Source organism: Cetorhinus maximus, chromosome 3 (assembly GCF_964194155.1).
Source record: "Cetorhinus maximus chromosome 3, sCetMax3.hap1.1, whole genome shotgun sequence".
NCBI classification, from domain to species: domain Eukaryota; kingdom Metazoa; phylum Chordata; class Chondrichthyes; order Lamniformes; family Cetorhinidae; genus Cetorhinus; species Cetorhinus maximus.
Window position 1 is genome coordinate 75,044,809 of NC_135881.1, and position 25,706 is coordinate 75,070,514.

Genomic DNA, 25,706 nt, shown 5'->3' on the forward strand with positions numbered 1-25,706 from the left:
ACAAATGTTACTTGCCACTTGTCAGCCCAAGCCTGGAAATTGTCCAGGTGTTGCTGCATTTGGACATGGACTGCTTCAGTATTTGAGGAGTCATGAATGGTGCAATCTTTTTTCTTAAATTCGTTCATGGGATGTGGCATTGCTGGCTAGGCCAGCCCATCCCTAATTGCCCTTGTTCAGAGGGCATTTAAGAGTCAACCATATTGCTGTAGGTCTGGAGTCACATGTAGGCCAGACCAGGTAATGATGGCAGATTTGCTTCCCTAAAGGACATTAGTGAACCAAATGATGTCAAGTTTTTACAACAATCGACAATGGTTTCATGGTCTTAGACTTTCAATTCCAAACTTTTACTGAATTCAAATTCCACCATCTGCTGTGACAGGATTCAAACCTGGGTCCCCAGAGCATCACCTTGGGTCTCTGGATAACTAGTCCAACGACAATACCACAATGTCATCAGCTCCCCCTGAACATCCCAACTCTGACCTTATGATGGAAGGAAGGTCAGTGATGAAGCAGCTGAAGATGTTTGGGCCTAGTACACTACCCTGAGGAACTCCTGCGGTTATGTCCTGGAGCTGAGACTGACCTCCAACAACCACAACCATCTCGACCACCTCCACAGGCCTCCAGAATCACAAGCGATGGTCTTCAGCCAATTCAATTCACTCCATATCACGATATCAATAAATGGCTGAAGGCAGTGGATACTGCAAAGCCTATTGGCCCTGACAATATTCTGGCAATAGTACTGAAGACTTGTGCTCCAGAACTTGCCGTGCCTCTAGCCAAGCTGTTCCAGTACAGCTACAACACAAGCATCTAACCGGGAATGCGGAAAATTGCCCAGGTATGTCCTGTACACAAAAAGCAGGACAAATCCAACCCAGCCAATTACCACCCCATCAGTCTACTCTCCATCATCAGTAAAGCGATGAAAGGGGTCAACAACAGTGCTATCAAGCTGCACTTGCTTAGCCGTGACCTTCTTACTGTCGCTCAGTTTGTGATCCACCAGGGTCACTCAGCTTCTGACCTCATTACAGCCTCCAGCTTCAAACATGGATAAAAGAGCTGAACTCCAGAGGTGAGGTGAGAGTGACTGCCCTTGACATCAAGGCTGCATTTGACCGAGTGTGGCATCAAGGAGCTCTAGCAAAACTGGAATCAATGGTAATCCTCTCTTGTGGCTGCAGTCATAGCTAACACAAAGGAAGATGGTTTCAAAGTCATCATTCAACTTTTAATTCCAGATTTTTATTGAATTCAAATTCCACCATCTGCCATGCCAGGATTCAAACCTGGGTCTCCAGAGCATTACCCTGGGTCTCTGGATTACCAGTCCAGTGACATTAACACTAACCTACCCCCAATATAGCAAAAGTCTTAAAACTTGAAATCTTCTTGTGCATTCCTTTCAGTTGGTCATTGGGAATTCAGCTCTCTTGTGTAAAGTTTTTGGTTTCTATGGGGATTGTAACACATGGTAAGGTGTAATGAAATAGGATTAAATAATGGCCTCATAGTGAAGGATCCTCTAGCTAAGAGTGATCATAACACGATAGAATTTCACTTTCAGTTTGAGGCTGAGAAATGTGGTTCTGAACTAGAGCTTTAAATTTCAATAAAGGCAATTTCAAGGTTATGAAGACCGAGTTGGCTAAAGTAGACTGGGAAAATATGCATAAGTTTTGAGTTTGAGAGTCACAGCTCATCCAAAATAGGTGGTTGAGAGCTCATAAGTGATTTTAAGTTTATTAAGTTGATCAAGAAGCAACAGTTTAGATACAGTATGTTGCATAAACTAAATAGATAGACAAAGTATATGATCCATTACAGGTGAGAGCAGTTTACTGATCCCAGAGTACAAACAGGTGGATAGCACAGAGTGAGTGTTGATCTCTGTAGCTTGTGGCAGCAGTCTCCTGCCCTCCAGCCGAAGTGTTAGGAAACTCTTCACCCACTTCTTCCTCCATTCAGTTTGGCGGGACTGTAATATCGCACTGGGCGGGAGGGCCATAAAATTCTGGCCTATTCCTTGCATAGGTTGAAAAGTAAAATAGTAGAGAGACAGTGGCGGATATTTAAGATATTTCATAACTCTCAACAAAGATATATTACATTGAGAAAGAAAGACTCTATGAGAAGGATGTACCTCCCATGGCTAACTAATGAAGGTAAGGATGGTATTGAATTGAAAGAAAAGACATACAATGCTGCAAAGATTATTGGTAGCATGGAAGATTGGGAAAACTTTAGAAACCAGAAAAGGACCACCAAAAAATAATAAACAGGAAGAAATTAAATATGAGATAAAACCAACAAGAAATATAAGAACAGGTAGTAAAAGCTTCCACAAGTATATAAAAAGGAAAAGTGTAGCTAAAGTGAGCATTGGCAACTTAGAGGGTGAGACTGTGGAATTAACAATAGGAAACAAGGAAATGACAGAATCTTTGAACAAGCATTTTGTGTCTGTTTTCACATTAGAAGATGCAAAAAACATCCCAAAGGTAGTGGAAAATTAAGAGGCAAAAGGGAGGGAGTAAATTAAAAATCATGATCATGAGAGAAAAAGTACTGGGAGAAACAACTAAAGGCTGACAAGTCCTCTGGGCCATCTGGGCTGCATTCTAGTGTCTAAAAAGAGGAGGCTGCAGAGATGGTGGATGCATTGATTGTAATCTTGCAAAATTCACTGGATTCTGATAAATTGTCAGTGGACTGGAAAAACACAAATGTAACACCACTATTCAAGAAAGGAGGGAGTCAGGAAAGTAAGAGACTATTGGCCAGTTAGCCTAACACCTGTAATTGGGAAAATGCAGGAATCGATTATTAAGGAAGCAATAGCAGGGCATAATACATCAGGCATAGCCAACATGTTTTTGTGAAAGGGAAACCATGTTTGAAAAATTTGTTAGAGTTCTTTGAGGATGTAACAAGCAGGGAGGTATAAAGGAGAATCAGTAGGTGGAGTGCATTTGGATTTCCGATATCTGGATCAGTGGGATCTCTTCCGGGGCAGGTGGGACCTGTACAAGAAGGACGCATTGCATCTAAACTGGAGGGGCACCAATATCCTGGCTGCGAGGTTTGCTAGTGTCACTCGGGAGGGTTTAAACTAGTATGGCAGGGGGGTGGGAACCAGAGCAATAGGTCAGCAGGTGAAATAAATGACTGGGAACCAGTGAATATGGCCAGTAGGACTAAGAGGAAGGGCAGGCAGGGAGAAATTACTGAACACAGTGGGACTGGGGGTCTGAAATGCATTTGTTTCAATGCGAGAAGTATAACAGGCAAGGCAGGTGAGCTTAGAGTTTGGATTAGTACTTGGGACTATGATGTTACTGCTATTACGAGACTTGGTTGAAGGATGGACAGGATTGGCAGATAAACGTTCCAGGATTCAGATGTTTCAGGCAGGATAGAGAGGGATGTAGAAGAGGTGGGGGAGTTGCACTGCTGGTTAAGGGGAATATCACAGCTGTACGACAGGAGGACACCTTGGTGGGCTCATGCAGCGAGGCAATATGGGTAGAGCTCCGGAATAGGAAGGGTGCAGTCAAAATGTTGGGGGTTCACTATAGGCCGCCCAATTGCTGGTGGGAGATTGAGGAACAGTTACGTAGGCAGATTTTGGAAAGATGTAAAAGCAATAGGGTTGTTGTGGTGGGTGATTTTAACTTTCCCTATATTGATTGGGAATCACTTAGTGCTAGGGGTTTGGATGGTGCAGAATTTGTAAGGTGCATCCAGGAGGGCTTCCTGAGACAATATGTAGATAGTCCAACTGGACCTGGTATTAAGGAATGAACCCGGCCAGGAGGTCAAAGTTTCAGTAGGGGAGCATTTCGGGAAAAGTGACCATAATTCAGTAAGTTTCAAGGTACTGGTGGATAAGGATAACAGGAGTCCTCGGGTTAAGGTGCTTAATTGGGGGATGGCTAATTATAACAATATTAGGCAGGAACTGAGGAATCCAGACTGGAGGTGGATGTTTGAGGGCAAATCAACAACTGATATGTGGGGGGCTTTCAAACATCAGTTGATAAGAATTCAGGACCGGCATGTTCCTGCTAGGATGAAGGATAAGCATGGCAAGTTTCAGGAACCTTGGATAACGAAGGGTATTGCGAGATTAGTCAAAGAGAAAAGGGAAGCATTCGTAAGGGCTAGAAGGCTGGGAACAGATGAAGCCCGTGGAGAATATAAAGAAAGTAGGAAGAAACTTAAGCAAGGAGTCAGGAGGGCTAAAAGGGGTCATGAAAAGTCACTGGCAACCAGGATTAAGGAAAATCCCAAGGCCTTTTATACATATGTAATAAGCAAGAGGGTAGCCAGGGAAAGGGTAGGCCCACTCAGAGACAGAGGTGGGAATCTGTTTGTGGAGCCAGAAGAAATGGGAGAGATACTAAATGAATACTTCTCATCAGTATTCACCAAAGAGAAGGTCTTAGTGGTTGATTTGTCTAGGGAAGAGTGTGTAGATAGCCTGGATCATGTTGAGATCAAAAAAGAGGTGTTAGGCGTCTTGAAGAATATTAAGGTGGATAAGTCCCCTGGGCCAGATGGGATCTACCCCAGAGTACTGAGGGAGGCAAGGGAGGAGATTGCTGGGGCCTTGACAGAAATCTTTACATCCTCACTAGCTACGGGTGAGGTCCCAGAGGACTGGAGAATGGCCAATGTTGTTCCATTGTTTAAGAAGGGTAGCAGGGATAATCCAAGAAATTACAGGCTGGTGAGCCTTACGTCAGTGGTAGGGAAATTATTGGAGAAGATTCTTCGTGACAGGATTTACTACCATTTGGAAGCAAGTGGGTGTATTAGTGAGAGGCAGCATGGTTTTGTGAAGGGGAGGTCGTGTCTCACTAACTTGATTGAGTTTTTCGAGGAAGTGACAAAGATGATCGACGATGGAAGGGCAGTGGATGTTATATACATGGATTTCAGTAAGGTCTTTGACAAGGTCCCTCATGGCAGACTGCTACAGAAGGTAAATTCGCACGGGATCAGAGGTGAGCTGGCAAGGTGGATACAGAATTGGCTTGGTCATAGAAGACAGAGGGTAGCATTAGAAGGATGCTTTTCTGAATGGAGAGCTGTGACTAGTGGAGTTCCGCAGGGATCAGTGCTGGGACCTTTGCTGTTTGTAGTATACATAAATAATTTGGAGGAAAATGTAACTGGGCTAATTAGTTAGTTTGCAGACGACACTAAGGTTGGAGGAGTTGCAGATAGTGAAGAGGATTGTCAAAGGATACAATGGGATATAGATCAGTTGGAGACTTGGGCGGAGAAATGGCAGATGGAGTTTAATCCGGACAAATGCGAGGTAATGCATTTTGGAAGGTCTAATACAGGCAGGAATTATACAGTAAATGGCAGAACACTTAAGTGCATTGATGAGCAGAGGGATCTGGGTGTACAGGTCCACAGGTCACTGAAAGTGGCAATGCAGGTGGATAAGGTAGTCAGGAAGGCATGTGGCATGCTTGCCTTCATTGGCAGGGGTATTGAGTATAAAAGCTGGGAAGTCATGCTGCAGCTATATAGAACCTTGGTTAGGCTACACTTGGAATATTGCATGTAATTCTGGTCACCACATTGCCAGAAGGATATGGAGGCGTTGGAGAGGATGCAGAGGAGGTTTACCAGGACGCTGCCTGGTCTGGGGGTTATTAGCTATGAGGAGAGGTTGGAGAAACTCAGATTGTTTTCACTAGAGCGACGGAGATTGAGGGGCGACTTGATAGAAGTTTACAAAATTATGAGTGGCATGGACAGAGTAGATAGTCAGAAGCTTTCTCCCAGGGTGGAAGAGTCAATTACTCGGGGACATAGATTTAAGGTGAGAGGAGAAAACTATAGAGGAGATGTGCGGGGCAAGTTTTTTACGCAGAGGGTAGTGAGTGTCTGGAATTCGCTGCCAGAGGACATGGTGGAAGCAGGTACGATAGTGATGTTTAAGAGGCAGCTTGACAAATACATGAATAGGATGGGAATAGAGGGATACGGACCCCAGAAGTGCAAAATTTTTTAGTTGTTGGGCAATATGATCGGCGCAGGCTTGGAGGGCCGAAGGGCCTGTTCCTGTGCTGTACTTTTCTTTGTTCTTTGTATCTAGATATCTACTAGATCAGAGCTCATGGTCTTTAGGTGATATATTAGCATGGATAGAGGATTGCTAACCAACAGGAAACAGAGTCAGGATAAATTGGTCATTTTCAGATTGACAAACTGCAACTAGTGGTGTCACAGGGATCAGTGGAGGGTCTCAACTATTTACAATCTATATTAATGACTTGGATGAAGGGACTGATTGTATTGTTGCCAAATTTGATGATGATACAAAGATAGGTAGGAAAACAATATGTGAAGAGAATACAAAGAGTGTGCAAAGCGATATGGATAGGTTAAGTGAATTGGCAAAAAATTGGCAGATGGAGTATAATGTGGGAAAATGTGAGGCAAGAAGAACAGAAAAGAAATATATTATTTACATGGTGTGAGACTGCAGAATGCTGTAGTATAAAGGGATCTGGGTGTCCATGTACATGTAACCCAGTAAGTAAGCATGAAGGTACAGCAAGTAATTAGGAAGGCAAATGGAATGTTGGCATTTATTACAAGGGGGATGGACCATAGAGAAGTCTTGCGACAACTGTACAGTGCTTTGGTGAGACTGTGCCTGGAGTACTGTGTGCACTTTTGCTCTTCTTACTTGAGGAGGGATATACTTGCATTGGAAACAGTTCAGAGGATGTTCACCAGGCTGATTCCTGGGATAAAAGGGTTGTTTTATGAGAAAAGGTTGAGCAGCTCAGGCATATACTCATTGGTGTTTAGAAGAATGAGAGGTGATCTTATTGAAACATATAAGATTCTGAGGGGGCTTGACAGGGTAAATGCTGGGGGATCTTTCTCCTCATGGGGGAATCTAGAACTGGGGGAACAGTTTAAAATAAATAAAGGGTCTCCCATTTAAGGCAGCGATAAGGAGGAGTTTTTTTCTCTTGGAGGGTCATTAGTCATTGGAATTCTCTTACACAAAGAGCAATGGAGGACAGGTCATTTCCTTAACTCAGCCTTAAATAAATTCAGATACTTTTAAATCTACAATGGAGTCAAGGGTTATGGGGACAGACAGGAAGGTGGAATGGAGGGCAGGCAGCAAAGTGGAGATAAAGCCACAATCAGATCACCCATGATTTTAGTGAATGATGGAGCAGGCACTTTGGGCCGAATGGCCTACTCCTGCTCCTATTTCTTATGATCCTATGATCTAATTCCCCGGTCAATAAATGTATTAATTCTCTGCAACCCACTTCTGTATCTAATTTCCTTATGCTTGCTGCTCTATAAATTTAAGGAAAGATCTTGCAATTATGTAGAGTCTTTCATGAACTTCGAACGCTTCAGAGTGTTTTACAGCCAATAACTGTTTGTAGTGTCGTCACTGTTGAAAATAGGAAACACAGCACTCTATATGGAAAAAGCAAGGATGCACAAACAGCAATGAGGTAATGTGCAGATAATGGCCAGAATTTTCCCGTTGGCGATTTGGGGGTGGGGCCCGCTTGCTGACCGGAAAATGACACGGGATGACGTCAGGAGGAACCCCCGACGTCATCCCGGTCCCTTTAAATTTTCAGGAAGGTGGGCAGACAGCGAAATCAGCTGTCCGCCCGCTGACTTGTCAATGGCCAATTGAGGCCATTGACAGGGTAATTAAAGTAATTAAAGGCCCTGCCCGTCCAACCTTAAGGCTGGTGGGCAGGCCAGGAGGCCCAGCGGGCTTCTGATAATACATGAAACCTCATCCACCGGCGGGATGAGGTTTCATGTTCCTTTTTAAAAACTTTAATAAATGTAATGTGATATTTATTAACATGTCCCATCTCGTGTGACATTGTCACATGAGGGGGACATGCTAATAATATTTTTATTTTTCTATTTTTTAAGTTTTGTACACTGTCACTAATCTCCCTGAGACATCACTTCGTCTCAGGGAGCAGTGTGCTCTTTCGCGTGCATGCGCGAAAGAGCGCACTTTGACAGCTGGGGATTCCCTCCCTCCTGCACATGAAGCGCATAGCGCTTCCTGTCGGGCAGGCCTTAATTGGTCCGCCCACTCAAAATGGTGGCGGGCCCCATTTCTGCAGTGGGGGTTGGCTGTCTGCCCGCCGCCAAGCCGGTGGGGCCTGCACGCCCACCAAGGGCAAAATTCTGCCCAATCTGTTTTAGTAATGTTGGTGAGGGATAAACATTGGACAATAGGGAGGATTTCCCTGCTCATCTTCAAGATAGGGCCAAACGTTTATTTTACATCCACCTGAGAAGGTAGATGTGGTCTCAGCGTAATGACTCATTTGAAGGATGGGTTTATTGTTTTAGTGGTGCTGACAGTGTCATAAATTTATTAATTCACTGATATCTACTTAACTGCACTGTAATATTCATCAGTGTCATCTTGTTGTCAGTGAGCTGGGATGTATTTGGTTTAGGATGGTTCGTTTTGGTTTTTGTGAGCTTATTTAACCAGCTGTGATTGCATGGTGTTAGAAACAAACACTTTAATTCTCCAGCTTATTCCAATATGTTTAAATCTCCGACTGCAGTTGGCACCATTTCTGTTAGCAATTGTTATTGTGTGAATTGTTATTACATTCTTTTGAGGATGTGGAGATAAAACTACTCAACACAATACAGGTCTCAATTCCCAATGTGAAACATCACATATGATCAACTGGTAGAATCATATGTTTAAATGCATAGCATTTATCCAATGTCTTTATGAATGAAATACTGTTAGGCTGTCCAGCTGAAATTTGACTTTAAAAGTGAGGGGCTTAACAGCAGATCTCTGGAACAGCATGAAAACTTCTGGTCCAAATATGTGGGTTACATCATTATTATACTTGAGAAGAATAGACCACAGAAGTAGATCTGCTCTATCACCATAGTATTGGTACAACCCCTAGAAACATCACAGACTGCTCTATTCAGCTGTTCTTTGTCTGAATTGCTGCTGTGCTGATTTTTAAAATGCTAAATGGTGACAATTATAAACTGATGTCAAGCATTAGCAATGATCAACAGAATTAAATAATGTTATTGAAATTAAGAATTTGTTGGAATACTTTACCTAGTAGGTTCACAATCTTCAAGCCTTGGTCCTTTACACCTGTTTTGCAATAAACATTGAATTAAACATAAATAAAAATAAATAAGTATTCAATTACTTAGAACCATTTCAGAGTTTACTACAATTGAATCATTTGATTAATTTTATCTTTAGTAAGACAAACAAAATCAAAATCAATCAAGAACAGGTTCTTGTAGCAATAGCTCTGCATAAAATCCTAAAAACAAGAAAGGGGATTGCTTCAACTAGCTCTTTGTGTTATCCACACCCAAGATGTTTTATAGAAAAGTCTTTACAGCATGCACAAAATTTAATAAGAAAAATAATTAGAATCTCTGCATGTGAGAAAAAGGGCTGCAAAGAGTCCAGTTTTTCTGAATAGATGACAGCTGTGGACATATTTTACCTAATGGAGAAGCTACATATATTTAATAGAAAGCAGTCTTTTTCCAGGTAGTTTAGAGAATGCTTGTCTTCTGTGTAGGTCCAAGAACTGTTCAACATGGACCAGGTCTGCTCTAGTTGAAGGTTTTATCACCAGATCAGATGCATCCAAAGACACAGGGAAGTAAGGGTGTAAATTGTGGAGGCACTGGCCATAATTTTCCAACCTTCCTTGGATATAGGAGTGGTGCCTGAGAACTGGAGAATTGCAAATATTACACTCTTCTTCGAAAAAAGGGCATAAGGAGGTGATGGGAAAACTTTTAGAAATAATAATTCAGGACAAAATTAACAGTCACTTGGACAAATGTGGATTAATTAAGGAAAGGCAGCATGGATTTGTTAAGGGCAAATTGTGTTTAACTAAGTTGATTGAGTTTTTTTGATGAGTTAACAAATACAAATGAGAATTTACATTCAGTAAGATGTGCTGGATATAACCGATAACAATTTTGTGTGTGCAGGACATAGGCATGTAACATCAAAGCCTGTAAGCCTCCAACTGTCTCCAATGATCCAAAGTGAAAGGAACCTCATTTTGGATTTGTAAGATGAAAATGCTTTGCCTGGTGTCCGCTGAAAGTCTATGAGTTGCTGTTGTCTTAATGGAGACTAGTTTGGGAATTTGTTAAAAGTTATGATAGTAATAATTTGTAGCCATATGTATATATTTAACTTGTGTAAATTAATAAATGTCTCATGTATTTTGATATAAAACCTCTCAATAACTGGTAGTCTGATTCCTGAATTTAGAGCTGCATCTCAAAAATACCACTTAAAATATAGGTTATGACAGTTGTTTAAAGTTTCCTTCTGGCATTTTTAAAAATAACTCAGCTTTACCAATTGCTGGGTCATAACAGACATCACCACCCATTCTCACACACATACCCTCACATGTCCATCTGGCCTCATCGCCTCTGGACACTGCCTCCTCAGTCCTCACCATCTTGAGGCCGCTTGCACAGTACAACATGTGCCCCCACATACACCCTGGACACCCTCCTTCCCCAGTGCAGCTCTCGTCCTGCAGTCTCTTCCCTTGCCTGAGGCCACTTCTCCCTCTTCTCCAAGCAAGGCTTTGCCCTGCAGCCTTTCAAAAGCCACCCACATATGGCATATCTGGTAGGTAGAATCCTACCCATGAGCCGCCCTAAAAGTAATGTGGTGCTGTCTGTGAAGCCTGACGCTGATGACTGCGAGTACTGACCGAAGCAAGGTAGGCAAACAAAGCACAAAGTCCTGAGTGAAGTGCAGCCTGCCAGGTGCACGTCACTTATGTGCTGTTGTGAAACACATCAGTGTGTTTTCCTGCTGATGTGGGCGGACGATCCAGTGGGTGGGGAGGAGGGGTGGTGGGGGGATGAGTCCGGTGGCTGGCCTTATAATGGTATGCAGATGTAGTTCAATGAGGTTCCCGACACCCAATGGTGAGAAATGTGGCCTGCCATCAGCAGGCTGAGCAGACTATCACAAACTGGTTTCACGCCATCGTGAACCCGATTGTGTATATTGTCCGCTCACCACCAAGCGCACCCAATGCTGGTGGGCATGGAAAATCCCTGCCAATACAAAATAAAGGGTAAAATTTTAAAGGGGTACAGGAGCAGAGGAACCTGGGAGCTATATGTGCACAAGATCGTTGGAGGTGGCAGGGCTGGTTGAGAAAGTGGCTGATAAAGCATATGGGATTCTGGGCTTTATAAATAGGAACATACAGTATCAAAGCAAGAAAGTTATGATAACTTATACTGATTCAACCTCAATTGGAGTATTGTGTCCGGTTCTGGAAACCACACTTTAGTAAGGATGTGAAGGCATTAGAGGGTGGAGAAAAGGTTCGCATGAATGCTTCTAGGGGTAAGAAACTTGGTAGATAGATTGGAGAAACTGCAGCTGTTCTCCTTGGAGAAGACAAGATTAAGAGGAGATTTTCTAGAATTGTTCAAAACCATGTTTTTTTTCATAGAATAGATAGGAGGAAAACTGTTTCCATTGGTGGAAGGATCAAGAACCAGAGAACACCTATTTAAGGTGGATTAGCAAAAGAAGCAATGGCAACATGAAGAGAAACCTTTTTTAGGCAGTGAGTGGTTAGGATCTGGAATGCACTGCCTGCAAATGCGGTGGAGACAGATTCAATTGTGGCTTTCAAAAAGATTTGGATAATTATAAGAAGAGAAAAATTCAGGACACTAGGTAAGCAGTTATTGCAGAGTGATGGCATGGACGCGATGACCTGCATGCCCTCCTTCTGTGCTGTAACTATTGTATGATTCTATCTATTCAGCTGGTGGCTAGGTGTCATACTATGTTGTGACACTCTACACAGCGGGAGTATGCATAGCCAGGACTCTTTATAGATTGCATTTCGATTCCAGGCTGAGATTTACAGGGGTATGATGTGTAGAGGCTAAGTACTTCCATGCCAGGAGAGATTTTTTTTAGATTAAAGAGTTGTTTGGTAGTACAGAACTTGAATATTGCTTAACAAAGAGACATGTTGCTGAAGCTTTTTCTCTTGCACTCATCAGAACAAACACAAGAATGCCAGGATTCAAATAGTCACAACAATTAATACTACAGGAGGTAAGGGTGCTGTTTGGTTGACAAGTTGACTGATGGGCTGAGGTGTTACCATGGAGAAAGCAACGGTAAACTATATGCTCTCCAAGTTCCTGGGTAATTCAAAAAAGACACAAGGCTTGAACATACAGTTTTCATTTGCAGAGAACAGGTCTCTGTGTGTGAATATATGTTGCTTCCAACAAGCATAAATTAGCCATGTTATGAGCTTGACTGATTATCTTAAATTAGTTGTTAGTGTAGCTATTAGCACACTCAGGATTGTACAGCAAGTGCTGTCTAATCACAAAGGCAGATCTCACAGTGGATGCTTTGTTTTATGATTTGCAAGTCTATGCTGATTGAGTGTGGCCTGGTCTCTGCCTATTACAAATAACTGAAGGAACGTATTGTTTGATTCAATCAGCCAATCGCTGGGACGCATGGTCTATGTACCTGGCATTGCACCAGCACTGAAATTCATACATGATGCTGTTCAATTGTGTGGTGGGAAGAACATCTTTTTGGGCTGTAAGTGGAAAATACCACCCCCATAGTCACAGCATAGTAGCAGCATGAAAAATAGATGGCGTAACCATTGGATCCCCAAAGTCCAGCTAACATTTTTGTTGATTTCCAGGAGAAACTCATTTTGATGGAATGAGCCTGAACCTCCTACCCCATGCATATTTCTGATACGTAGATGATACATTTGCGATCTTTGAATCTGCAGCCATGTGTAAGGATTTCCTTAATGCTCTACATCCCATGCCCAAATTCAATTTTGAGATGGAGCGGTATAACTCACTCCCTTTCCTCGGCATGCTAGTTGAGAAATCTGCTAATGGGTTCTCCACTACTGTCTACTACAAGCCTATCTTCACCTGTGAATATACATGTTGGGATTCACATAGGTCTATCGACTATAAGCTTGGGCTTATCAGCAATCTTGTAAATAGGGCCCTAGTTATTTGCTCACTTTACAAGCTTGGTGCAGAAATAGAGTGTATCAAAGTTATCTAGCGGATCGATGGCTATTCCAATGAGATAATTGTTCACTGTGTATCACACAAACTCACAAATGGGGACCAAAGACTGCTACTTTTGGACCTTAAAAGGTCTACCTCAAATTACCCTGGAAAGGGCAAAGTATCTCAAAAATTTGAACAACAGGTTAATCAAGCTGTTTCACGTTGTCACCAGGCAGTGGCTACATGAGTGTATTTTCCACAAAAGGATGCTGCCATCAGTCAAAAAAGATGTTCCGCCTACCACACAACTGAGCAATGTTATGTATGAATGTCAATGCCAGTGCGATGCCAGGCATGTAGGCCTGTATATCCCAGCGATCGAATCAAACAGTATGTTCCTTCAGTTTCTCGCAAAAGGCAGAGCACAGACTGTGCTCAACCAGCCCGAACTTACAAAACCTAAAACAAAACTTTTGCTGTTAGATATGATTCTGTGACTGGACATCACTTGCTGAACAACCCTGACTGTGCTAATAGCAACACTAATACAAATTTAAAATAATGAGTCAAGCTCATAATGCAGCTCATGTATGCTTGCCAGAAGTGATATACATTCATACACAGGGTCCTGTTCTCTACCAAGCAAAAGGAATATGTTTAAGCCTTGTGCCTTTTTTAAAATACCCGGGAGCTTGGGGAGTCTATAGTTCCCCGTTGCTTTCTTCATGGCAACGCCTCAGCCACTCAGACTCAACTTTCCAACCAATCAGCATCCTTTTTTCCTGTAACATAAATTGTTGTGATCATTTGAAATGTGGTGTTCTTGCATTTGTCCTGATGAGTGAAAGAAAAAAGCTTCAGCAGCATATTTCTTTTCAGTAATGTTTTTAAGATTTGCATATAAGTCTAAAATGCTTTGAATAATAATCTCATAGGAGAAATTTTCTTGGATCTGTGCTTGGGGCTTAGTGAACAGCAGAGAATTGAGCAATTTGCCTGATTTTACATTTAAATGGAGAAAAATCATTCGAGTCCCCCTTATGGACCTGGCTCTGTAATATTTTCTCCACTCGGGCGATCCAGAATTATCTGAATGCAGAATCAGGTAAATTTCTCTTTATATTTCCTCAGGAGGAAGGTGTTCCTTGTGCAGAGCCAATGTACACACGAACATAAAAATATGTCAAATGGGCAATCGAGCCTGTCCCATACAATGGTGATGCCTCATGCATTACAATACAGACACTCCCTGTCAACTTGTGGCTATGTAACACTGCTGGGACTGGAAAGAAAGGTAAAAAACCTAAGAACAATGAAGGGGAAAAAATATCTAGAAAATTCCCTTTCAACTCATTTAGGCATTCAAAATTAGTCCTTAAGCTAATTAAGTACTATAGCATCAATGTAAATAAATGTATAATATTACATAGAACTAAACATTACTTACTGTTGGGTGCAATTTGGGTGACATAGCTGACAATGCTTATCCTCATCAGGATATTTCCAGACCAAAGTATTATTTTCTCCTGAGATTCCAGAGGGACAGCTGCTTACACACCGTGGGCCATCTTTAACATTAGCACATTCTTTACAGTTCTCATTGCTCTAGTTAATGAAATGAACAAATGCAGACAAGTGTTACAGGAGAGAGAAGCAGTATATCATTGCCCAAGAAATCCTGAACATAACTTGTAAGAGGTAAATTGGACATAACTATTCAACAGATTAACAGTGACTTACATAAAAGCAAACAGCACTTTTCACATTATGAATCAAGATTTAGTTTTGTCCTGCACAGTGTTAAATGCGTGGTGTTGCAACATGAATTTATCCATTACTTGCTTAGTAAGAACAATGAAAGTAATTTTGCTTAATTTTATTCAATGCTCTGGACTTTACCACAGAGCTTGGTATATCGCCTAGACTCGAAGCTGAAACCAGACTCCCAACTCAATAGACTTTTAATCAAAAAGAAGTTAGCCTTATGTGACTGATTTGGTCATGAGTGTTTTAAATCCTTTAGTTTAGTACTGCCCTTCACTTTTCATATACCACCATACCAGAAGAAAAATATAAAAGGATGAAGTATAGACAAATCATGGTGGGAATTTCACACTTGGTGCGCGCACCAAGTCGGCGGGCCCGGAAGCGGATGTACAATCCAGGCGGGATTGCCTTTCCAATGAGATTTCACGCTGGGTGGCCAAGCGCGAAACGTGTTTTCTCAATGGTCGAAAGGGTGGGGGATTTAAAAGCAGCAGAGGCAGCTTCCTGAAGGCTGCAAGGGGAAACTTTGCAGCTTTGGAGTTGTTTGACGAAACTTTTTTTTGAGCTGCAATGGCATCCATGCCTGCTGGGCATGCCAGGCAGGAGGGCAAGTCCTGTGGGCATTCAGCAGCCCTGTTCTCAGATGGGTGCCTGGGAATCCTTGTGGAGGAGGTCAGTGCCAGGAGGGACATCCTCATCTCCAGGGATGGCAAGAGGAGGCCTCTGCATCTGACCAAGAAAGCATGGACAGAGGTGGCAGCCCAGGTCAGCAGCCATGATGCTGTGCAGTGCACATGGGTGCCGCAAAAGGTTCAACGATCTGCTGCACCCGTCAAGGGTGCATACTGAGTTAGCATGGATCTGTGTGGATAAGTGTTATCGGCTGGCTGTCCCCCTGTGGTGCTCAGGGGTGTAAGAGTCTGAGTGCCAACTGTCACTGACACTGGATCTGGCCAATGCGGCGAGCTTTGGCTGCTGGCCTGATTGCTTTGTGGGTTGACGGCCACGACTCAGATGCGCCCTGCAAGGTGTTCCTCAGGTGGGATTGGCCAGGCTGCAATGGCGCTGCAGGTAGAGGGTGGACTAATCAATGCTCCTCTGTCCTTTCAGAAGAGAAGCCAGAACAACATCGAGAGGTCAAGGACAAGCGGAGGCCCACCAAACCTGCTCATATTGACGAGGTATGAGATGGATGCCTTAGAGGTGGCGTGCCGATGCCCAGCTCATTCCATCAGTCGTGAAGAAGCAGGTGACTCTGACAAAGGTAAGTTTGCAGTGTACAGATGCGAGTGTGTCGGGGTGTGTAAACGTTGTTGTGTTGTCTCATCTGTATTGGAAAACTCAAACCTAGAGTACCCATTGTTCATTGAAAGATGATGGCACCATGATGCAGATCTCCATTGTCTCACCATCCCGCCTAGCCTGCACAGTGATGGTGTGATGACTAATACTACTGACATGTTGTTTTCCTCCCCTAGAATCGCCATCCATCAACAAGTGTAGGACCCCGATAAACTACCCTTGATGCCGGAGGATCAGTGGCCGTCAGATGCACTTGCATCACACCCCCTCTCTGCACCAGGCACCAGCGCAGATAATAACACCTCGGTGGGCATTAGATCATCAGCTGCAATGTCGGTGCACACAGGGAGGGCATGGCACACTCGCACGATGAGGAGCAGGTGGAGGCAGAGTGCCCAGGGCATGGACAGTCAGAGGACTGTGGAGACCAGGACCATGCTGAGTCCGAGGCAGATGATAGGCCTCTGGAGTTGTCTATTAGGCAGCAGATGCTGAATGTCCAGCGGGATGCGCGGGAGGATCTGGTGGAGATTCCTGAGGATTTTTGTGCCATGGTCTATGTCATGGAGTCATCCATGCGGAGCATGAGCACTGCGGTGGCCCTCATGGCCGAGCGCACTGCCTCCTCCATTGAGAGAGTGGCAACTCTCATGGAGAGGCAGCTCCAGGGACAGAATCAGGGGTTTCGGGGTTGCACTCGGACCTGTAAGTCCTCACACTGGCATTGACCTTGGGAGGTCTCTGACAATGTGAGAGATGGTGAGGCACCCAGTATCTCTGTTAGGTTCCCGTCCATAAATGAGCAGGGAGGTCCGGACCAACTTCACATTGGCGTACGACCTGTTTGTTGTCTCTGGGGGTTCCTCTCAGGGCGCTCTGGATGATGGTAGCAACTCCTCTGACCCTTTGACAGTGACCGTGGCATCTAATGATGGCGTGAGGATTGAGAAGCACCCAGCTTTGGCGCTGGACTCTCCCTACCAGGCGGGGCCAGCACAGGGTCCAGAGGACGACCACCAAGGTCATCAAGGACAACAGGACAGCAAAGTCAACAGGCTGTCTCCAATGCCACCAAGACACAGCACTCATAAACATAAGTTTAAGGCATCGTGAGAACAAGAGGGACTTTTCACGGGTGATTTTCTGTTCTGTCTGTTGTGTTAATTGTTTACTGGTGTGACCATTAACACCTTATATTGTTATGTTCATTTTCTGTGAGTGTCAACATTATATTAATTTTGCTTTTGTGTTAATGGCCTGAGTATGCTTCACTTGTTGTGTAGGTGCAGGGCACACTAGTATCTCATGCTGGACGTTTGTGGCTCTAAACGTTATTGCACAGGTACTGAGTGGACTTTGGGTTCAATGGAATGGGTCATTTCAAACATCTGGTAAGGACGCGGCAGCCCTGGCATGAATTGAAAGCAGTGCCTTGGCAGCCTAGCTGAAGGAGCGTTGAATCAAGGCCTCCCTGGTGTCCCTGCCTACCTGAAGGTTCCAGAGGTCTGCCTCCGCATCCTCACTGTGTCCTTTCCCCGGTTCCTCTTCTGATCCACCACTGGATTCATCATCTGTGGCCTGTGCAGCTGCCTCAAGATCTTATTCCTCCAGTGGGTCCCCCCTTGCCAGTGCCAGATTGTGGAGAGCGCAGCATGCAACCATTATCAGTAACACCACTCTGGAGGGTATTGTAGTGCTCCCCCTGAACGGTCCAGGCACCTTGAACCTCATCTTCAGCAGAACTATAGTCCTCTCAATCACTGCCGTTTTGGAGGCATGACTCCTTGTATATCTCTACTTTGGTTCTGTTCTTGGGTGCTGAAGAGGTACCTTAAGCCACCTTTTCAATAGGTGGCCTTTGTCACTCAGCAGACATTCATCCAGTCAGGCTGGAGCACTGAAGAGCCTTGGCACCTGGGAGTGTCTCAGGATGTAGGCATCGTGGGAGCTGCCTGGGTACCTTGTACGGACGTGCAGAATCTGTGGTCACACACTATCTGCATGTTCATGGAGTGGAATCCCTTCCTGTTGACAAAGGCACCCGGCTCACCCGCTGGTACCTTGATGGCCACATGTGTGCAATCAATGGCACCCTGGATGCAGGGGAACCCAACAATTACAGAAAAGCCTCTGGCTCACTCAGCCTGGCTGGCCTCGTCCATCAGGAAATGAATAAATGTCATGACCTGCCTGAACAGAACGTCAGTGACCAGCTTTATGCAACTGTGGACAGCTGATTGGGAGGCTCCACACAGATCCCCCAATGACCCCTGGAAAGAACCGGAGGCATAGAAGTTGAGGCTACTGTGACCTTCAGAGCCACTGGCATGTGGTGCCCACCCATACAGCCGGAGCTGATCTCAGGCCTAATCATCTGACAAATGGAGGTCACTGTCTCCCTGGAGAAGCGGCGCCTCCTTTGATATTGCACCTCGGACATATTGATATAGCTGCATCGCTGCCTGTAAACTCTGGCAGCAGATTAGTGGCGTCTTCTGTGGCCCCTTCCGCCTTGGACCCCCTGCTGGCCCTGCACCCCCTGTGCTTGCGCCTCTCCTCCCATAGGTCGCTCCCTTGGATGCTGCCCGTGGACACCTGGCCTCCTCTCCCTTCTGCCCCTCCCTTCCTCCTCAGAGGAGCTGCAAACAGCGGGGTCATCAATCCCCATTCCCAGAGAAACAGAAGGCTGTCTGGTACCTGGAAGGGTCCACATGGTATAAATCATCCAGGGGCCTTGGAGACACTAATGAGTATAGAAATGAAGACCAGCAATGCAAAGACTGAAGCTCAAAACAGAGATGAAGCTGTCAAGTTTCACTAAGCAACCAGCAGCAAGATATCTCCTAAACTCCTCACTACTCATAATGGCAATGCTCCAGACCCTTTTTATCCCACCCTTGAATGATAATTGTTAAAAATGGGCTGCCCGCCAGCCCGTTTTGCCCGTGCGATGAGCGCTAAATTGCACAGGAAACATAAGATCGTGGACAATAGGCTTTTTAATGGCCTTAATTTGCCCTTTAATTGTCAGCAGGCGTGGTTCCGATTCCCGCGTGTGCCCGCTGACCTGAATTTTACTCGCGTGCGCGATGATGTCGGGACGCAGGCCTGGCATCATTTTGCGCAATTTCACGTACGTTTGGGTCAGGTGCGTGCCCACTCGATCAACGTAAAATTCTGGCCACAGTATTGGCCATATCACGGAAACAAAATAATTCTACCTTTGAAACCTCCAATTCAATTTTAGTTCCAAAACTTTATAACTATCAAATCCTAGAGACAAAATAACTCTTGCCATTACGTTTTAAAATTAGTTGTGATAGTCAAGCAAAACAGCTGTAGAAGTCTTTCCAGAAATTGATTTCTGAAGCTGATTAAACACGCTGCCCAGTGAACTAAAGAGGCCTTCAATACGCATTAATAATTTTAGGGTAGCAGACTGGCACAGCATATCGGAATAGCAGCTGATGGCGTTGTAGACTGATGGGAAACAAGTTTGAATCCTAATACAATAAAGAGCAGCCCTGATAGATTGTCTCTCCTCTGGAAAATAAATATACTGGTTAAATTAGTGAGATTCTGCAAGGTATTGGTGGGAGCCTGGGAATAGTTCAGCCATAATTGTTCTGTGGTCAATGAAACTGGGGAAAGTAGAGAAAAATAATTTGGGGGGCAAAAAAGTAGCCTCTCAAGAATAGAACCTGTTACATAGCAATTCTGTCCCTTCTTTCTCAGATGACTTTCTGAGGAGAATTCAATACCGCTATCGACATTCAAGGGCCGGATTTTTAAAGCAGGGTTGGGAACCTGACACTTGGAAGAAATCTGGGGCCCGACCCCTTATCCGAGCTGCATCACCCAGGTGACCTGATTTTTAAATGCAAATTGCCTATTGGCCAGGGGGTGAGTTCGGTGCTCAATTAGAGGTGCTATGAACTGAGCCACAGCTGATATGAAATATGAACACAGGCATGAAAATGGGGCCTATTTGTTAGAACAATGCAGATTATGGAATGATAAGATAGAAGTGTTTCGAATTATGAAAAAAATGGATTGATGGAAGCAAAGTACTGTGGGGTCAAGAACAAAGCCATACGACAAGATTAAATGCAAGATATTTGGTACAGAGAAGAGAAGAATCTTTTTTTTTTAAAACAGAGAAAAAATCTGGATCCTGATGCCTGTTTATCAGGCGCAGAACAGAGGCAAAATGTACCAATTTCCTGGTGCGGTCTTGCATGCCTCAAGGGCGCCTGAAATATATCCAACGTGATAGTGGGTTGAATGATATTTAGGCATCCATGTTACAGTAGGCTGGATATGTGAATTCCTTGCCCACCATCACCCCCCCCGCCCCCAAAATTATTTTTCTCTACTTTCCCCAGTTTCATTGACCACAGAATAATTATGGCTGCACTATTCCCAGGCTCCCACCAATACCTTTCAGAATCTCACTAATTTAACCAGTATATTTATTTTCCAGAGGAGAGAGAATCTGTCAGGGCTGCTCTTTATTGTATTAGGATTCAAACTTGTTTCCCATCAGTCTACAACGCCATCGGCTGGTATTCCGATATGCTGTGCCAGTCTGCTACCCTAAAATTATTGATGCGTATTGAAGGCCCCTTAAAACCCACATCCCCTTCTTAGTGGTGTTCATACTGATTTCTCACCATCTTAATAGCGACTTGACCCTTAACTTTTTTCTTTGTTTTGAGATGTAGATACAGCATTCCAGTAATTTTAGTTGCTGTTGCATGCAGTATTTTAACCTTCAATAGCTAATAGTTCTGTTTTCTCTCATCATGTATTTGAATACTATGTTATTTTTCAATTTTACTCATTCCTAATTTTGACTTACAGGACCAGTGCAGGTTTCGGACCCATTCTGTGGTTTACATTCTGTGTCGCATCGAATGCATTTGGTTTGATCCACATACTCTCTTAACTCCCTTTGCAGAAAGAAAAAAAACAACAAATTGACAGTTTAAAAGTTAAAATCTGAAGAAATGTGTTAAAAATTGACAATTGAAAAATTAAAAAATAAGCATTTTTACACTGATACCTCCAAAAAAAAATCCAATGTAGCACTGGTTAAATATAATGCATTGTGAATCTCCCACCAGCTTAGTCTGGGAATGTGCATAGGCCTCTAACTTATCCAAATGACCAGCCTACAGTGAGGATGGATTTTATGTAGGGAAGACCCATCCCCTGTTTATTGCACCCAGAGGTATTGATCAGCTAGATAAGTAATTCTGGAATAGTCTGAATGCAAAGCAACAGGTAAGTGATGTTTTTCTCAATGGTGCCCCATTTGTATGCAGAAATGGGGTGTAAATGCCTGTAAAATAAAGCATGTGCTAGACCCACCCATGTCCTGGCGCTTTTTGCCTATTGTCTGATTTTCAGGAGGACATGAATTCTGGAGGCCATAACTCCTATATGAGACAAGCAGTGGCCATTATTATTTGCAAACAAGGGTCACATTACGTCATTTATTTCACCCATGCCTCCAGGCTATTGTCACTTCCTGCTCCTACCCAACAAAAGCCCTGGGTGGCCATTAATGGAATATTAAAATAGATCCACAGTTGCTCTTGAAAGATGTCTCGAGCTTTTAGAAACATTTTTCTCACATTAGATTCTAAGTGCGTTCACCTTAAAGGATATGAAAGAACTTTTAGTTGCTTCTTTTTTTAATTCATTCACCGGGTGTGGGCTTCGCTGGTTGGGCCAGCATTTATTGCCCATCCCTAATTGCCCTTGGGAAGGTGATGGTGAGCTGCCTTCTTGAACCGCTGCAGTCCATGTGGTGTAGGTACACCTACAGTGCTGTTAGGAAGGGAGTTCCAGGATTTTGACCCAGCGACAGTGAAGGAACAGCAATATATTTCCAAGTCAAGATGGTGAGTGGTTTAGAAGGGACCTTCCAGGTGGTGGTGCTCCCATGTGCCCTTGTCCTTCTAGGTGGTAGTGGTTGTGGGTTTGGAAGGTGCTGCCTAAGGAGCTTTGGTGAATTCCTACAGCGCATCTTGTAGACGGTATACACTGCTGCCACTGTGCGTCGGTGGTGGAGGGATTGAATGTTTGTGGATGTGGTGCCAATCAAGGGGGCTGCTTTGTCCTGGATTTTGTCGAGTTTCATAGTGTTGTGGGAGCTCCACTCATCCAGTCAAGTGGGGAGTATTCCATCACACTCCTGACTTGGGCCTTATAGATGGTGGACAGGCTTTGCAGTGTTAGGAGATGAGTTACTTGCCGCAGGATTCCTAGCCTCTGACCTGCTCTTGTAGCCACATTATTTATATGGCTAGTCCAGTTCAGTTTTCTGGTCAATGATAACCCCCAGGATGTTGATAGTGGGGGATTCAGTGATGTCAATGCCATTGAACATCAAGGGCGATGGTTAGATTCTGTCATGTTGGACGTGGTCATTGCCTGGCACTGTGTGGCTTCAATGTTACTTGCCACTTGTCAGCCCAAGCCTGGATATTGTCCAGGTCTTGCTGCATTTGGGCATGGACTGCTTCTGTAGGTTCTTAAATTAGGTTGGCTGCTGCTTTACATTGCTGCATCATTCTGCTGCATTAAGTTATTGAAGGACCCTCGAAGAGCATCTACACAATCTGAATCGGCAAGGTGACTGTCGCTGACATTTCTCAGCTCGCCCAGGCTACTCTGTATTAATAATGGGTGACCCGCAAAAAATGTACGGATTATCACTCCTCGAGGCAGTTACAATGTTTTCTCCATTACCCAACCCCATCTCCCTCCTCCCCAACCACACTACCTCCCCCTCATTTACATGTGGGAATCACCTCCCAAGGATACAGAAGAGCATGAAGAGAAAGGAAAATAAACATCAAAAATAAGGTCCAACTTGCTCAGCAAGGTTTAATTTCCCTATTAAGATATTAAAGACAACAGATTCCAGAGAATTATATCTATTATTTGATGTTAGTAAGTGGGTATCTACAATATGCTATTTTCAGAATATAGCTAGCCATTGGAACAAATCAGCTGCTAGGCCAAAGTGAGAAATATCCTTGCTTTACCATGATATTTTTGCAAGTGGAAAAAGAAAATTAAAAGCAGGTTTAGTGTAGACTACTCAACCCAACTTAAATCCAAGACATTTTTTTCCACTAATGACTTATTCAATCATCGTAGTTTCAAGAATCAGAGGTTATGGCCGATTTTTCATCTTTCCTTCATCGGCAATTGCAATGGGAATACAACAATTTACACTTTAGTCATAAGGATTTCTTGTTTTCTTCCCCGCTTTACCAAATATTTACAATTTAAAAAATAAACAGCTGTCTATCGCTGTAAATAGACTGATTCTGCTGGTAGAAGTATCACAAGAAAGTTTTTACTGCAGGGTATCTTCTTGTCTTATAGCAAGGACATTCAATTTGTTAAAATAGATGAATATCAGACTCCTGAGGGGAGTACATTATTGTCAAACCGACACATGAAAGGAAAGATATCACTTAGGGTTGGTATTCGCACAAGACCGCAGCATAGTTAGTGCATCTACACTTAATTCAAAAGTTATTTAATTCAAGTTCTCACACAATTCAACTTTTTGCCTGAAATTACTCATTTTCTTTTTTAGTTATGTTGTTAAGTTGTATTATGGTATGAAATAAATTTCAGGAGATTGTACCTAATCCAATATCTAGGTTCTCAACTAAAAGAATAGTCCAGCTGGTAATAGGTTCTGCCAGTTGAAGGTGTAGGAAAGGGTTACAAGACATAGGCATGCATCAATGAATCTTTTCAAATTGTCGTACTCAGCCAAGGCATACGTAATGACAATGGCACCTCCCCACCATCCTCATGCTGTATAAGGTTATTTTTAATGGACAGAGGAAGGAAAAAGGGGAAAGTTACAGACTTTGCAGCAAAAGGTACATGTAGCTTGGTACTACTTTCCTGGACTAGTAATCCAGAGACCTGCATTGAAATCTCACCACTGCAACTAGGGACTTTAAATTCAGTTATTTAAATAAATCTGGAATAAAAACCTAGCTTTAGTAATGGTGACCATGAAATATGACTCCATGAATTCTCATGGCATTAGATGGAGACTGGGCAAGGAAATCCCCTGCGCATTACCACCTACCACCCTCCTTCAGCTGATGATCAGTGCTTCTCCATGTTGAACACCAGATGGAAGAAGCACTGAGGGTAGCAAGAGCACAGAATGTACTCTGAGTGGGGGTATCATTGCCCATCTCCAAGTGTGGCTCAATAACACAACTACTGACTGAGCTGACTAAGTCCTAAAGGACATTCCTGCCACACTGGGCCTGCAGCCAGGTGGCAAGAGAACCAACTCAAGGGGGAAACCAACTTGGCCTTGTCCTCACTAATCTACCTGTTACAGCTGAATCTATGACAGTATTTGGTAGAAGTGACCACTGCACAGTGTTTATGAAGATACAGTTCCATCTTCACATTGAGGAGACCGTACACTGTGTTATGCAGCACTACCAGTATGTTAAATGGGATAGATACAGAAAAGATCCAGCAGCTCAAAACTGGGCATCCATAAGGCGCTGTGGGCCATCAGCAACAGCAAAATTATATTCAACCAATCTGTAACCTCATAGCCCAGCATATTTTCACTCTACCATTACCATTAAGCCAATGTACCAACCCTGATTCAGTGGAGTGTAGAAGAGCATGCCAGAAGCAGCACCAAGGGAAGAATTTTCCCCCACTGGGGGGGAAGTGCAGGAGCGGGCGTGGGCAGGCACACCTCTGATCAGCGCCCCTGATCGGGGGCACGCCGCCATTTTACGTGGGCGGGCCAATTAAGGCCCACCCAGCATGACGTCTGCCAGGAAGCGCTATGCGCTCCCTGAGAGGGTGGGGGATTCCCTCAGCAGAGAGTGCACTGTTTTGTGCAAAAGAGCGCACTCATCTCCCTGAGGCTATGTGCTGCCTCAGGGAGATTGGTTCCAAATGTAAAAATGGCAAAGGTGCACAAACAAAATTTCCCTGCCATGTCCCCTCGTGTGACACTGTCACATGATTTGGGACATGTCCATCACTTTAAATAAAACATTTATAAAATTTTTAAAAACCCTCATAAAACATCATCCCGCCCATGGAAGAGGTTTCATGCTTTTTCTGAAGCCCGCCAGGGCTCCTGGCCTGCCCGCCAACCTTAAGGTTGGACGGGCAGGTCCATTAATGAGGTTAATGATTTTGTCAGTAGCTGATTCGGCTGCTCCCCTGCCAGCCTGAAAATTGAAATGAAGCAGGTTGATGTCGGGAGGTCCGCCCGATGTCATCCTGCGTCATTTTACGCACTGGCGAGCGGGCCCCACCCCCCGCTCGCCGACCTCAAGATCCTGTCCCAAGTGTACCTAAAAATGCCAAGTTGGTGAAGCTAAACACATGACCGTGTGCAAGATAAACAATGGAAGCAGCATGCTACAGACAGCTAAGCGATCCCACAATCAACTGATCAGGTCAAAGCTCTACAA

At 43.9% G+C, this 25,706-nt stretch overlaps 1 protein-coding gene across 2 annotated transcripts in view; it reads right to left on the reverse strand.

Annotated features, from left to right (window-relative positions):
- The window catches only part of egfra (epidermal growth factor receptor a (erythroblastic leukemia viral (v-erb-b) oncogene homolog, avian)), a 356,316-nt gene that overhangs the window by 61,942 nt on the left and 268,668 nt on the right, over positions 1-25,706 (reverse strand). For both annotated transcript variants that reach the window (XM_078538585.1, XM_078538586.1), the window contains 3 exons: positions 21,065-21,155; positions 14,582-14,739; positions 9,155-9,193 (listed from right to left, as the gene is read on the reverse strand). In XM_078538585.1, the coding sequence (XP_078394711.1) occupies positions 9,155-9,193; positions 14,582-14,739; positions 21,065-21,155 (288 nt within the window). The remainder of the gene's footprint in view (positions 1-9,154; positions 9,194-14,581; positions 14,740-21,064; positions 21,156-25,706) is intronic.